At 38.0% G+C, this 15,196-nt stretch overlaps 1 protein-coding gene and 1 long non-coding RNA gene across 2 annotated transcripts in view; both read right to left on the reverse strand.

Annotated features, from left to right (window-relative positions):
* Positions 1-525: 525 nt before the first annotated feature.
* Positions 526-6,185, reverse strand: LOC105048869 (uncharacterized). Its single transcript, XR_832696.4, has 2 exons — positions 5,534-6,185; positions 526-779 (listed from the first exon to the last, which is right to left on the reverse strand). It is a non-coding gene; the product is annotated as an uncharacterized lncRNA (long non-coding RNA).
* Positions 6,186-8,747: 2,562 nt separating this feature from the next.
* Positions 8,748-15,196, reverse strand: part of LOC105048865 (uncharacterized) — a 29,332-nt gene continuing 22,883 nt past the window's right edge. Inside the window, 6 exon segments of the mRNA XM_073261228.1 lie at positions 8,748-9,371; positions 9,495-9,750; positions 11,021-11,237; positions 12,066-12,138; positions 12,533-12,592; positions 12,595-12,646. Of these exon segments, the coding sequence (XP_073117329.1) occupies positions 12,092-12,138; positions 12,533-12,592; positions 12,595-12,646 (159 nt within the window). The 3' untranslated portion in view covers positions 8,748-9,371; positions 9,495-9,750; positions 11,021-11,237; positions 12,066-12,091.

The following is a 15,196-nucleotide window of genomic DNA, read 5'->3' on the forward strand; positions in this document are numbered from 1 at the left end:
TTTCCCATCTTATATGTGACCAGATAAATTTTACCAATTTAAGAACCAATAAATATTATAATTTCATTTAAATATTAATAAATAATGTTCTCTAACTACCCAACAATACTATAATGACCCAATTCGGTCGTTAAATGAATCTTGCAACATAGAAGCTTCGGAATGATGAAAACCTTTTTTAAGGACTTGTAGATAATCTCTTGTTATATTCTGATACTTTGACATTTATACTAGCATACAGGACATTATATTCTTGTGTCTTCCAGTGAAATGAAAAAGGTTTTTTTCTTATGGGGAATCTCTTGTTTTATATATATATATATATATATATATATATATATATTTTTTTTTTTTTTTTTTTTTTCTTTTTTTTTTTTCTCTTTGAGGTTGAGACAGTTGCTAGTATTTAAAAATTGAAGTAGATTGAATTTTGCACATGTTTCCATATTTATATATCGTGTTCTAGTTTTGCTTTTTTTTTTTTTTTTTGGTAGAAAAGCCATTAAATAAGAAACAAAGTACAGAGATCCAAAATAGACAGTGTCATCTCCAGCTTACATGTCCACACACCGATAGAAATATTTTAATACAGACCAAACCAAGCGTAAGTAATTTGAGACAAGTAGGAAGATAGCAGCTTTCCAGATAGCCATACTCCCCTGTAATGTGCTTTTCTATTTGCTAAAATGCCTGCTCCACAAGGCTCCATAACAATCATCCCTTCCAATCAGTCGCAGAATATTCAAAAGATGTAAAGGTTTGGAAGACCAATAAAGCACCTGAGTTTGAATCATCAACTTTTGTAGATGAAAAGAAATAAGATTGAACATAAGAATGAAAGGAAGTAAAGTACGATGACCATTTGGCAGATTCTCTGGTGAAGTTTAGATTATATTCAGATGTTCTGAGCTACCAAAGGCCATAAAACCTTCAAGACGAACATATAACAAAAATAATTTGAATCTCCCAGCAGCAAATATATATTGTAGTCTGATTGACATTCTGAAATGATGATGCAAGGAACAATCACAATGGTGTTGGTAAAGCTGAAGAACATCCACAGTAACAAATAAAGCACAAGAGAAAACATTCCTTGCTCATTATCCATATCCATAGGCAATTGCTGGAGCTTATAATACTGTATCGATAAGCTGGCACGGTTATGAGGAATCCAGTATAATTCAACAAGAGCAATAAGAGGAGGAATATAAATAATAGCCATCCGTATATAAAAGAAGATCCAAATGTATAAACATGAGATAGATAGCCCATCAACTAATAAAATTGAAAACCATCCAGTAACTCAAGTAAAGAAAGCCACAAGCTATCCCCCAACTTCTGTCATCCAAACAACAAACCTTATAGCGTTATCCATACCTCAGAAAGGAAATTTGATATGCATTAGCTTGCAAAATAACTGCAAAAGAAGGTCCAGAATATCTCCTTTCTTCCACACAATATTACCTCATAAAGCACAATTAGCCATATAATCCGCTACCTGATTAGCTTCACGAAATATATGAGTGATATGACACAGCCTACATACCTGTTGCCCAGATATCATGTCTTTAATCAGGGGATTTAAATAGTTGTTAGATTTAGACAGCAGCAACCAAGAGATGACTACTAATGAGTCACCTTCAATCCAAACCTGTCGAACTTCCAATTCATTCACAACCACTTGAAGGCCTAACCATACTACAAAAAGCTCGTCATATGGTATGGATGAAAGCATCAATTGACAGCCCCCAGCTATAATTAATTTGTCAACTTCATTTCTAATCACAAAGCCTACAGCAGCCTGATCACAAGTTACTAAGGAATCAAAGTTATTTTATATACTCCAGCAGGAGGGGCAACCATGATACCACCATGGAAGGATATTTCATCAGCTGACGCTGAATGCCATTGCCCAGTGCAGCAACGGAATAGCTAAGTATTCTTTAGATAGAAATAATGCCATATGAATCACATGATGAGGAGTTTGCTGAACTTGTTGGAATACACATTCATTTCGAGCTTTCCATATCATTCAAGCCACATAAGCAACATTAGATTTCACCTCCTCTTCCATGTGCCTGATAGCAATGCAGTAAGTCCCGAGAAGGACAAAGGTTGAAAGTAATACTGCACTTTTTAGCTAAAAAAAGCCAACACTGCTCAGTAAATGAATATGTGATCACAACATATTCACAATCCTCCTCAGCCTCAGGAGTATAAATCACAAAACTGCCCACCAAGTGGGATAATTCCCCTCCTTACCAACATAACCTTAGATTGCAATCTACCCCACACAAGTTTCCACAAAAGAATTTAAGCCTAGGTTGACTTTAAGCTTCCAAATCCAAGCACAGTCCTTCCTAGAAGGAAAACCATCGGACCTTTCGACAGCCATGGACATATCAGAGAGATGAACAAGAGGCTACTTTGATTGATACCAAACTAACTGATCAGACCAATCCCCTTGTGGTATGGGCAAATAGTTGATCAATTTTATCATTTCAATTGAAAAAATTATGGCCAAAAGATCATCATTCCACTCTTTTGAAGGAGTAATCAGATCAGAAACACATAGGTCATCCCTAGCAATATCCATATTAGAAAAGGTAGGCTACCTTCAAGTAGGATATTAGAAATCTAAGGGCCATGAAACATATGTATAGATCTACCATTTCCAATCAACTATTAGAACTGAAATTTAATTTTTGTACCAGCAGTGCAAAGTCTCCTCCAGATAGGAGAACAGTTACAGGGAGTTGCATACAAGTCCCAATTATCTTGAAGATGATACTTTGCAGCCACTAATTAGGCCCAAGTGAAGAAGAATTTAATACCACATTTGCTGCTAGCTTGTAAAGGCATCTTGGCACCGCCGTATCATCGACATAAGACCAAGTCCCCCCCATTTCTTAGGCATGCACATATGATCCCAAGAGATTAAGTGCAGCCCTCTGCTATTAGAATCATCCCCCAGAGAAAAGCACGAATCTCTTTTCTATCTTTTGAATAACAGAAGCTGAAAATGGAATACATACATTGAATATAGTGGAATTGAAGACAATATAGATTGGATCAAAGTAGTTCTCCCAACAAGTAAAAGGCTCTCTATTTCCACCCAACAATTTTGGATGTCAGCATCTGCAATACATAGTCAAAATCAGATGAAGTTAACCTCTTAATTTTCAAAGGAAACCCTAAGTATTTCTAGGCTCTGCACCTTTGATTTATATCCACAAACAATATATCCATGTTTAACTGATGAAGACGTAGAGGGGCTAAACATAATATGAGATTTAGATATATTAATAAGTTGACCAGACATGGCACAATAAGTCTGCAAAATAGAAAACAAAGTAATAGCATCTCTTACAGCGGCCCTAGCGACTAGAATGTAGTCATCAGCAAAAAATAAATGAAAATAACGGATCCGTCTCTAGGGGCAAAGGCTCTCAGTAATCTGCTATGCACCATATAGTGTATGAACTTGAAGAGAATTTTAGAGCATATAATGAAGAGATATAGTGACAATGGGCATCCTTAACGAAAATATTTAGTCGGAAGAAACCAACCAGATGGCCGATCATTGATAAGCAATGCAAATTAGGGTCACAAACACAAACTTTGACCCATCGGATAAATCTATAATGAGACCCAAGTTGTTGTAAGACATTGAAGAGAAAAGGCCAATAAATTTGATTATATGCTTTCTCTATGTCTAGTTTTAACGTCATCAAGCTCTTAGAAGAGGGAGCCCTGCTAAGAGAATGCATGAGTTCTTGAGCTAATAATATATTGTCAAAAATACTCTGCTTTGAATGAAAGCCTCTGTTCAGCCAACACAAATAAGGAAGAATAGGCTTTAACCTAGCAGCCAGATTTTAGCCACAATTTTATAAATAGTGTTATAGAGACTAATTAGTCTAAAATCATGCAACATTTTCGGGTTAGATTTGGGATTAATGCAATATAAGTGCTTTTCCATGAGGAAGGCATAACACTAATCGAGAGACATGTTTAACAGCAGCCATAACATCTTGTTCGATAATATGCCAAAAGTGATGAAAAAAAAACGTAGAAAATCCATCCAGACCTGAAGCTTTATCAGGATGCATATCCTGCAATGCCCTTTCAATCTCGTCTATCATAATTACTTGAATCAAAGATTCATTTTGCTCACTAGACACCCGAACTTTAGCCATCGGAGAATCCATTACTTCAGCTTATTGTTGCATCATCCATCTTTGTTGAAAATGCACATTAAGTAACCTCTTAATTTCCTCTTGGTCATAAATTTGGGTCCCTTGATCATCCCTTATCATATATATTCTGTTTCTTTGTCTCCTAAGAATCGTGGTCTTGTGAAAATATTTTATTTATCATCTCCTTCACACAATCAAGTAGTTTGAGATTTTTGCCTCCATAGTATTTTCTGCTTATATAAATTCCTATTATAAGATTGTAACAACTCTAATAAGTACATGTATTGTTGATCAGATAGAACCCCAATATAAGATTCTTGCATCTGGATCTGATAAATCTGATTCTCAAGCTCTTGGCCTTTCTTAAAGAGGTTCCCAATACGCCCTTTCCATTGTTTAATGGCCCTTCTAACTTTATGTAGTAGCATGGTTAATCTAACATCTGGGGAATGATTGCCGTCAATCTTTCAAGCTTCTTTAATAACATCATTAATTCCATCACAGCACAACCACATCTTCTCAAACCTGAGTGATACCGATCCAAAAAAATTTTGGTCTCCCCACACCTAGGCCAAACCATGACGATTATTGCATCAGGTATATGAAGGCCCCTGGTATCCCAAATCCAAAGGCCCATTTGTTGGATGAAGGCTCGGAACTCCCGAACTTCCCTATTCACTCTAAAAGGCTTGCCTCTTCTTGTCTTTAGCTTCAAGTATATAATTGAAGTCTTCAACCAAAAGTATAAGAATCACAAAGATAAAACAACAGTAACAGCCTTCCACAAACCTTGCCTCTCTCTACTATCTATACTCGCATATAGGCCCCTAATATCCAAGATGGCTTATTATGTAAAGATATAACTCCAAAAGCTACTTGCTTATCAGTATGTGTAAAATAGACTGCACTAATTGACTTCCTACAAGTTACTACAATATCTTCAGAAAGACTGATAGATAGAATCATATATACGTCCCATAAGGGTCCCATGAATCTACAAATTCGAGGCTAAGCTTGACAGGATAGTCTAGTCTCAAAAAAGTAATAAATATCAGAAGTATGAGTCCTGATCATCAATTTAGAGTAACTGAAAAAGGAAGGCTTTGCAGCCTCCTAGCAGTTCCATGCAATGAGCTTTATTGAGAATTCAATTGAGTGAAGCTTGTTCCCCTAGGACAGTTTCCAACATCCTCCAACACCCCAACCTTATCCATTGAACTACTGGTACTTATTGAGGCTTCATCAATAACATTATAGTAGATCAAGAAGCCTCCACTTGAGTAAGATTAGAATGAAGCTGATGAACTATCATTTGTGAGTTGATAGGTTAGTACCTGATTGGAGATCTTGAGGTCGTCGATCCTCCGAGTATGACACCAATTGAGTATTGTGATCCTTATTCCCATTGTTGAGAAGTCCCCGTGACTCCTCCCACTGGCTTCCAAACTTTGGTGATTGCTGACTTATGTTTATTTGAGGAAGACTCAGACTGCCCACTGTTCCCCTTTGTTTCATTTTGCTCCTCTTCTACCACAAGGACTTCGGATTGAGGTGGTGAATCAGAACCTGGTGATTTCCACTGTGTCACTAGCTTAGGTGGGGATCTCTTCCTCTTCTCCTTAATATGAGATGGCCCAACCAATTCAGCCTTGTCTCCGGATGTCTACTGAAAGTCCATTAACTGGGTATCTCCAACATCTCCAACATTAATATTCATTAGAGGTGCAAATTTTGAGGCCCCACAAAGTCTTGATTCCTACCATTAGCCGCTTGGGATCTTGGTGGAGATTTTTTTGAAGTTTTTCGGGGTGGAGTCCACCTTGTATCAGAGTATCCACTAACAGGCCCTTGGTTTGGTGACTTCGTAGTTTTTGGGACTGACATAGAGTTCAAAGGCACCCTAGCAGCTCTGATCCAAGGACTGTAGATGGGCTTTAAATTGGCTGACCTCTCAGCTTTACAGTCACAAAAGTCCATAGTCTTCCCTAGTTTCCCACAAATATAACATATATCCAGTAGTTCTTCGTATATGAACTGCTACCATATAGATTTCCCTTTCAACCAAACCTTGGCACTTGGACACATACTCTTTGTGGTGTCCATAAGCATACAAACTCTGGCGTATCCCATCCGCAGCAACTTTTCTGTCCATTCATCCAAAAACAGTGGGGTACCTGCCAAGGATGCTATTTTCATAATGTTCTAGTTTTGCTTTGCTGGTGAGGCTATTTGACAAGGACATGAAATTGTCAATTTTAATTCTAATTATATTTTTCACAAATTTAATGAGAATAAATCAGAGGCTTCTATGGATGTCTTCATCAATGTTTGTGGTCAATTTTGAAAGAGAAAAGCAGTATAAAGAAAGTAATCTAGGATATGTTTGGTTGAAGAAAGTTAGACTTTGATATAAGAATGAGAATGATCGACACCTATTCCTTTGATTTGGTTGGAATGGAGTTGCACTCCTATTCTAATTCCGGAGAAGAATGAAAATGCCTCAATCCCTCCAAATCCGATATCTATTTTCTCTTGGTATTCAAATCTCATTCCAATTCCAATCATGAACCAAACACATCGAAAAAAATTATCATTTTGATTTTCATTCCAATCTTTTTCAATTTCGATTTCAACCATGAACCAAATGCATCACTAAATTATTCTGCTTGTCAACTGACCTTATGGCTAAGCATTAATCATAAATGACATCTCCGTGCAAACAGCCAGAGAAGCACTATTGCTTTTGTGGGTTTTTTTTTTCTTTTTATTTATAATTTGAAGTTCTATGCTAAATAATGTGAGTAATTTCTTATGTTCATCATTTCAAACTCTTTGATGGAAAATTTTACGCTTGTTTCAATTTGCTTCACAATGAGCTTTGTTAGGATTGCAAAACGCACATAAAGCATTACCAGGTGTAAGTGTTTCTAAGGATGGTCCAAGTAGCGCCCGCCCTCCCTCCCCCTCTCTTTTGCTCGTTGAGTGGATTGCAGGCTAGGGTGAAAAGATTCAATTTCATACACAGTACTTTTTTATATTATTTTATTATAAAAAATATTTCAAATATTATATATTATTATTTTTTATATTTTTTAAAAAATAATTTTTTATTTTTTATTTTTTTCATTCTTCCTTCCTTTGGCCGTTTCTTCTCCGTGCGCCCCCTTCCCTGTGGCGGAGCTGCTCTCAGTCCCTCCCCTCGGGGCATCAGCAGTTCCGCTGTGCCCCCTCCCTTGCAGTCCGTGGCTTCTCTGCACCACCAGCCCCACACCACCCTCTCCTCCCCCCATCCAGTGCCCGAAGCTGCTCTACACCTTCGTCCCAATCCGCATCCGCAATCCCCCCCTCCCCCCAAGCAGTCCGTGGTTCCCCCCACCCCCCCCCAGCAGCCCATGGCTTCTCCGCACCACCAACCCCCCAACGCGTGCTCGTGGTTCCCACCTTCACCCCCCTGTCCAGCAGCTCGTGGCTTCTCTGTGACCCCCACCCCCTCCCTCATCCAGCATCTGCAGCTACTCTATACCGCCCATTGCCTCCACGATCGCCCCCCATTTGACCCAATAGCCCCGGGCTACTCTGCAGCCCCCCAATCCTATGCCCAGTGGCCCATGACTACTACTCTGCAACCCCCACCCCCTCTCCCGCCCAGTGCCCATGGCTGCTTGGCGCCACCCACCGCCCCGCACCGTCACCCCCCACCCTCCGACGGCCCGTGATTGCTCTATGCCCCCATTCTCTCAAGGCCCGTAACTTCTCCACCCCACCTTCGAAGGCCGACTATGGAAAGATATTTTTTTAAAAAAATCAATTTAATTATGATATAAAATAATTTTGATCTTTGAAATATTTACCACATCAATCATGCACATTGAGACTTCAATCGCTTGAAATCTGAATGGTCCATATTTAATCCGACGGTCAGAAATAGATAAATAATAAAAAAACTAAAATACTCTTTAAAGTACAGTAACAAAATCCTTACATCAAACATAGGAGTTGAGGAGTTAGTACAATAGTTGATTAGGAGCCAACCAACTCTACAGCAAATGGAAGGTCCATAAAGGGGAATAGGCCCTATAAGTTCTGAAGCACGAATTCATAATAGGTGGAGCACCATTGCATCCTCTTGCACAAGAGTGCTAAGGAGGGAGAATTTCTACCCGTCTAGATTTTTTAAAGCTCCCATTGGCCCTCCGAGAGACACTGAGGACTTGGTCACTTCTACCCTTGCTAGGAAATTAACTTCAAGCTTCTCAACTTTTTCTTTCAGCATTACTGGTGTCGTTTCTCTCCAAATATTCCACAGCATGCCTTTCTAATCATGATGAGAATCACGTAGGTACCGGATCAATTTGATAGGTGTCTTGATGTCACTTATTTACGGCATATATGATTATAGCATATATAAAAGCATCCAATCAAAAAACATCTCCCGTTTTCCCTTCTTGGGCAATTGAGCCTTATTGGAGTAATACCTACACAGCTCAACCAACCTCGACCCTATTGTCTCGGATATTGTTCTATGGTAGAAAAGTCTGACAGGAAAAGTTTCGGAATGCCTGATACAGGTAAAATCACTATATTCACAACAAATAAAATAATCTAGTAATATTCAAAACAGTTTCTTTACATGATATATATGGATAATTTAGAATACCTCTTGTACTAAATAAAATATCTCAGCTCCATTATATACATCCACATCAAACAAAAACCGATCATGCCTGCTAACCGTTTTCTCAAGCCAGTAATACTCTTTGGACCCTCTTGCTTGACTTGTGTTTCCTGTGCGTTTTGCCAGTCTTTCAATCATTGAAATGGCTTTTATCTCAGTAGCATCTTCTTCAGAGGAGAGAAAGCATTACTTTTTGGCTTGCCCAAACAATTCCTTAATTGAAAACAGAAAGGAGGCACCTTTGCCTTTTACTTTGCCCTGTAAAAGAAAAGCTCAACACCAGGGACTGAATGTTGTACCCTCTGGAAACACAAATGTAGCTGCGCAATCTTTCAGTGCAGTTGTCTCTTCAGCATAATTCTGCAAGCAGTGGGCAAGTATGTTGGAGTTTACCACTTCTCGACTGAGAATAAATCATTTGAACACCAGAATTATATGAATGTCATGGCTTCACTAAGAATTTGAAACTTCACTGCCATCATTGATAGTGATAAATTCTGCAGCATAAATGTCGGTCAAGGAATGAGCAAGAAATAAAGGTGATGCATATAAGAATAATGTATACTAGATAATTTGCAAAATGTTCACACATTTGGAACAATTGAAACAAGATAACCCACTTTTTCTGTGGTTTCCCAGGCACCGTATAAACTATCTACAAGTCATGAGCTGCCACATACTGCATCATGCGCTAATAACTTGTTTGCCTAAATCTTCATTTTTGAAATGCAACAGAATGACTATCCAATAAGGTATTATTACAGATAATGCTGTAGCGAGATGATAATGATGTTTAGTTCTTGGACTCTAGTAAAATAACTGGAGTAGCCAGTATATCTTAGATATGATGATGTATCATAAACAGAAGAGAGAGTCCTGAACATTGAAAACAACAACAGTTAATCCAAAACAGCATCAATTCATAGAATTAAACAAATTCAGAATTCAAGAACTGGAACTGGTAATTGCTTATTAAAAGTAACATCCTAGGTGTTGCCAGAATAATTAAGACAAAAATATAAGCACCCCAGGAGGAAAATTATACTATAGGCATGGAGTAAAAGGAGGCAGCAAGGGAATGTCAACAAAATTTTACATCCCTTTCTATCTACAGTATGGAGAGACATCAAAGAAGATAAGGAAAAGGGATAAGATAGATGCCATGAGAAAAGCTATATTGATTATAGTAGAATTTTCAAGAAATTGCATCAGGGTGTCAACTAGGCTATGAACAAAATACGAAAGATGCATATAATTGGGAAAAGTTACAGGAGAAGTTGGAAGGTGAAATGCTGTCTGCGATCACTGTTAAAAGAAGTTTTACTAGATTACATGAAAGTTTTGAGTTCTCTTCTTATGCCAAACTGACAAACAAAAGCTTTTCATGAAACTTGTATTCTAGGTTCTTTCTTCCACTTCACAACAGCCAGGAAGTCTAAAGCAGTCGATGGCTTGTGAGTGGGGATAGAAATGAGTTCATCTGGTATTTGACGAACATATTTCCCTAAATCTTGTTTGAACAGCCCAGAGCTTTGTATTTTCAGAGCTTTTTTGCAAGGTTTTACAAGTTCAGCTTCTTGAATGCTGCATTTGAAGGTTAAACTGCTGTATCTTTAACACTGCTCTCTAGAGTAGGAACTGATGTCTGACCTCTACATAAGAGCTATAACTCCTTTTTTGCTGGATCTGTGCCCAGGATTTCAAGTTTAATGTTCCTAAATCTGAAAGATGCCATAGCTCTTTATTATTTAGGTTTTGTTAGTTAGAATCCATGCACAATCAACAATCAGCAACTCAAGAATCAACAACATGAAACATGCACAACATCTAACAATTTATTGGAAACAGAAAACATGGAAGTATAGAGACAACAGATACAGTTGAAAGTTGAATCTATGTTTCCAAATCAGAGATTGGCAGGTTGGAAGGACATTTTCCCCCACATAAACAGTTCAGAGTTCAGACCTCCTAAATGTCATCCTCAACCAGTTTTTTGAGTGGTCTCTTTTTGCATAACTAATTCCTAAAGGGGTACTTACAATGACTTTCTTTTAAAAAAAAAAAACTCCATAAGTTTCTTACGGGGGCATTGCTGAGACATATTCATATATGATTTTGGCAGAGAAAAGTGAAGTATTTTGATTACCAATAGCATGTGGGAGCCAGTCAGAGAATGCTGCTGAAGCCTATGAATTTCAAAAGACTGATTAAGTGATGATTGACAGTTGCCTCAGTAATTTTAGCAATGTATTCCCATCACCACCCTTTTTTTCCTTATTGTTGGAGCAGATGGCCTTTAGTTGGATAAAGTACTCTTTGTAGTTTCAGGCAACTTGCAGAAGCAGTGTCACTGTCTTCTTAAGCTGAAAAGCATGTGCTAAGGGTCAACTGGCTTCATTCTGAGCGGATGTTGTGATGCTAAAATTAAGTTAATTGGAAATAAATGAAGATCAGACTGTTCGATAGAACACTCTGAAAAACTGAAATCTCTGAGAAAGTTTGCTCAGTTTGTGCTAGTTACAAGCTTCTGTGATACTATCAGACTGGGATTGCCAGATGACTCTCAGTTATTACAAGTCCATTCTGGATCTCTGAATGAATCAAATTACACAAGGAGAAGCTTATTTTCTTGTCTAAGAAGCTTGCAAACATTTTGATAGTAATGATACTTGTTTTCTAAGATACCACGAGATCACACTCTTTTTTATGTGGAGTAGCTTGGGATGACCAGAGGTTGACATGGTATCTAATTCTACAAGTATCAAGAACAGTTCCAGTCATCCTCACTTTTATCTGATAATTATTTGACAATTTTGTGCCTTCGCCAGTCGGAAGATACAAAACCTCCCACATATCCAGGTAAGTAGAATTACTCAGGATCGATTTGCCAAAGAGGGCACTGCTGGTAAAAATGGATGTGGGATGGATATCTACCTCAAGACATTAGTATCTGCTGAGTGAAATAAGACACACTAGGCTTCTAGTAAGGAAACATAAAGTTGTAAATTTCTATGTTGAGGATAATCTTGCAAGCTTTGTTTATCCTGTCTCCTCTCTGCAATTGTAGCTTCTTTTGAAACAGTTAAGGAAAATAGTGGAGTTCATAACCTTATAGAATGTATCTAGTTTTGAAATATGATTTCTGAGAAAAATAATTAGTTATAATTTTCTATTTTGGATTTGAGACATACCTAAATTTGGAAATGAATATGCATAACTATCTTTCCATGTGGGTTGACAATGATTCTGCTTGTTGGCAATTACCTATTCAAGATGGAGTCAATTACTAGTTGGTAAATACATAACATGGAAATCATATCTATATAAGTTGTTTCAAACAAAATAATCATTTCCAATTTAGAATCCAGCTATTTATTGCATAATTTAGTTCGAGAACTTTAACTGATCAGAGGAAATAAGCCATGCTCCAGACATATAAACCTAACTTCTATCTCGTAGTATTTCTAGAAGATATCTTACAAGTTGATGCTGCTAATAGTTGATAGTCAATCTGGTTAATAAGAATATACATTCCAGGATTTAGCAGCTAGACTTGAATACATTTAATTGAGTCTGATTATGATCAACAGAGTACAAGTTAGACCCTAAATGTCACTCAATATCATTTTATTGCAAAAGAATTTAACCAATAGATTACCAGGACAAGAATATGACAGTTCCTTATCCTTGTGAATATCTAATTTGGGCTGGCTTCCATGCAAAGGGAAGTCGACTGTTGTTTTTTCGCATCCTCCTTAATCACAACCATTTCCTGTTACCAAAAATTGAAAGAGTTAAATCTGAAATAAATAACATGTCACATGCCAATGAAATAATCAAACAAGCAAGTCATAATGCTTGACTTATTGAAAGACCATCAAAATTTTATTACAGTGCATTTCTGGAGAGCTGCATACTGTAAGAGGCTACAAAATGTCAAAATGCATTATTGACTTGAGTAGTAGTAAATGAAAGATGAATAAAAGTATGTTCAAAAAGGTAATGTCTAGAAACAAAGATGAAGTAACAACTTGAAATTTTGCAAATGTAAGGGCGATAAATACACTTTGTTCTAACTAAAAGGATTCACACACAGAAAAAGAGGGTGCTTACTACATGTCCATAGTGGTTGATGATCACAAGTACAATGCTAGAAAACTATACCTTGTAACATAAGATACCTTCTTTTTGCCTCTATCATGTGTCAAACTCATGTCTTTTAAGTCGACCGACTTGAAACATCATTAGCTTACATGTTTAGTCCTACATCTGAAATCTGAAACACCAAACTATGTGCTACATGACTAATAGAAAAGTAAATTTTAATCAAATTAAACTATATCTAACGAGAAGAAAATGTAGAGGTTAGGAAACATGAAACAAGAAATTTACATACAAAAACAGCCTGCAAACAGAAATACATTTTAAAGGAATTCCTCCTTTGGGTGCTATAAGTAGGATATGAGTGAGAGTGAAATGAATCAGAAATTATTAAGAGTAAAGAAATACAATTTTGGGATGTATGGTACATATCTTAGGCTAAATTACTTATTAAAACAGCATATGTATGGACATTGCTTTCTATGGTGATGCTCATAATACATATTTGTGCAGAAATGTAAAATAAAAAGGTAATTGAAGCATGGGTTGAAGTACCATGCCAGCTGTGTATGGTCATAATGTCAGGCAGCATACCTTTGTATTGAGCATACCAGACAGCATTAGCATAACATAGTCTACCAGGACCAGCACGCACCAAAACAGTCCGATATGCACTGCCATAGAGTTTCTGTTTGCCACAATTCTTGGTATGTGGTTGGACATGTCATCAGCATATTGTCGCACATTAGAATATTTAACCAGCCATCAGCCCATCATCAGCACAGGCACAACATACAGTACTTTAATCTTTGGACCCAAGTTCGCTTTTCCCATTAGAACATGATTCTCCTCAAGTTGTCTTGTTACAATAATATCAACTACAAAGGTGTCGTTGTAAGATAGACTTACTTGATTTTCCTTACTGTGAAATCTCAACAAGTCTTTCAGTTAATTCAAATGCAATTTTATTTGATACAATAGATGATTACTAAGGAGAGATATTTCAGTCTTTTAAGTGCATGGTAAAACCACACAATTCCCTCTTTGCTTGGGTCCTGCTCCAATCCTTGATGTTGTACTCTCGATAAACAGCTAAAAGGAATTGTTTGGTACTGGTGAGACCTAGTCATTATATCTATAAATGGAAAGATGGATCATTATAATTATATGTTCTAGAGCTTGGAAGTTTACTGCAATTCTTGTCTTCCATCTGCTCTTTCAAACAGGTCACATCATTCACATGCCAATCCCCTATTCCACAATTACTGACTTGAATATTCCTCATCCAAAGCAAGTACCCAAATTCTTTTGATAAGTTTCCACAACATCCACTTGCCAATCATCCAATGAAGATCCTAACTTCTACTCATGGTGTGATTTATCATAGAAACCAATCTCATGCAAGGATGCCCTATGATCCATCACCTCCTACCATGCTGGTTCCTCAAGGGGGCAATTTCCCACTATCCCAACTAAGGTCCGCGGAGCCAGTATCGAGACCCATGTTGGCCGACCAGTGGTACAAGTCGATACGGATCCATATTGGACCAAACTGGCGCGAACCCACACAGAAGCGAAGAAAGGAATCGGGGAGGAAAAGAGAGAAAGAAGAAAGAGAAAGAGAGAAGGGGGGAAGGAGGAAGAGGGTGGCCGGAGAAGATGTCGACGATGGCCACAGGTAGGCCGTGGGCACACTCGGAGGGCCACCAAGGCCTCTACTTCACCAAATCATGGCCGAGAGAGAAAGAGAGAGGGGGGAGGGAAAAAAAAGAAGGGGAAGTCGGAGGAGAGGCTGCCCGAAGGCCTCTGGCTGATTGCCGGATGGCATAATCGCAGCTTGCGGTTCCCACGGTGTGAAACAGGGACGATCACTCTGTTTGACAAAATTTTTTAAAAAAATTCTGATCACAGCAAAGCCTGCAATGGATTTGCATTTTATTTGGCACACCCATTGTCAGCTTCACTATTTCTCAAAATTTTTAAAAAAATTTTTGAAATAGTGAAACCGACAATGGATTTGCCGGCAAACCCATTGCCGACTTCATTATTCATCATCATTTTTTTAAAAAAAAATACGATGAACAAGGGTGGCCGTGGTTCCGCTCGTACCTTTTCCGTCGTCCGATGGTCACAACGGCCACCCAGCGCCTCCCTCCAATACCCTTGCTCCCTCTCTCTCTATCTCTCTCAATTAAATGCCCTATCGGGCGACATAGAGCCG

This window comes from Elaeis guineensis, chromosome 7 (assembly GCF_000442705.2).
Source record: "Elaeis guineensis isolate ETL-2024a chromosome 7, EG11, whole genome shotgun sequence".
Lineage (NCBI taxonomy): Eukaryota > Viridiplantae > Streptophyta > Magnoliopsida > Arecales > Arecaceae > Elaeis > Elaeis guineensis.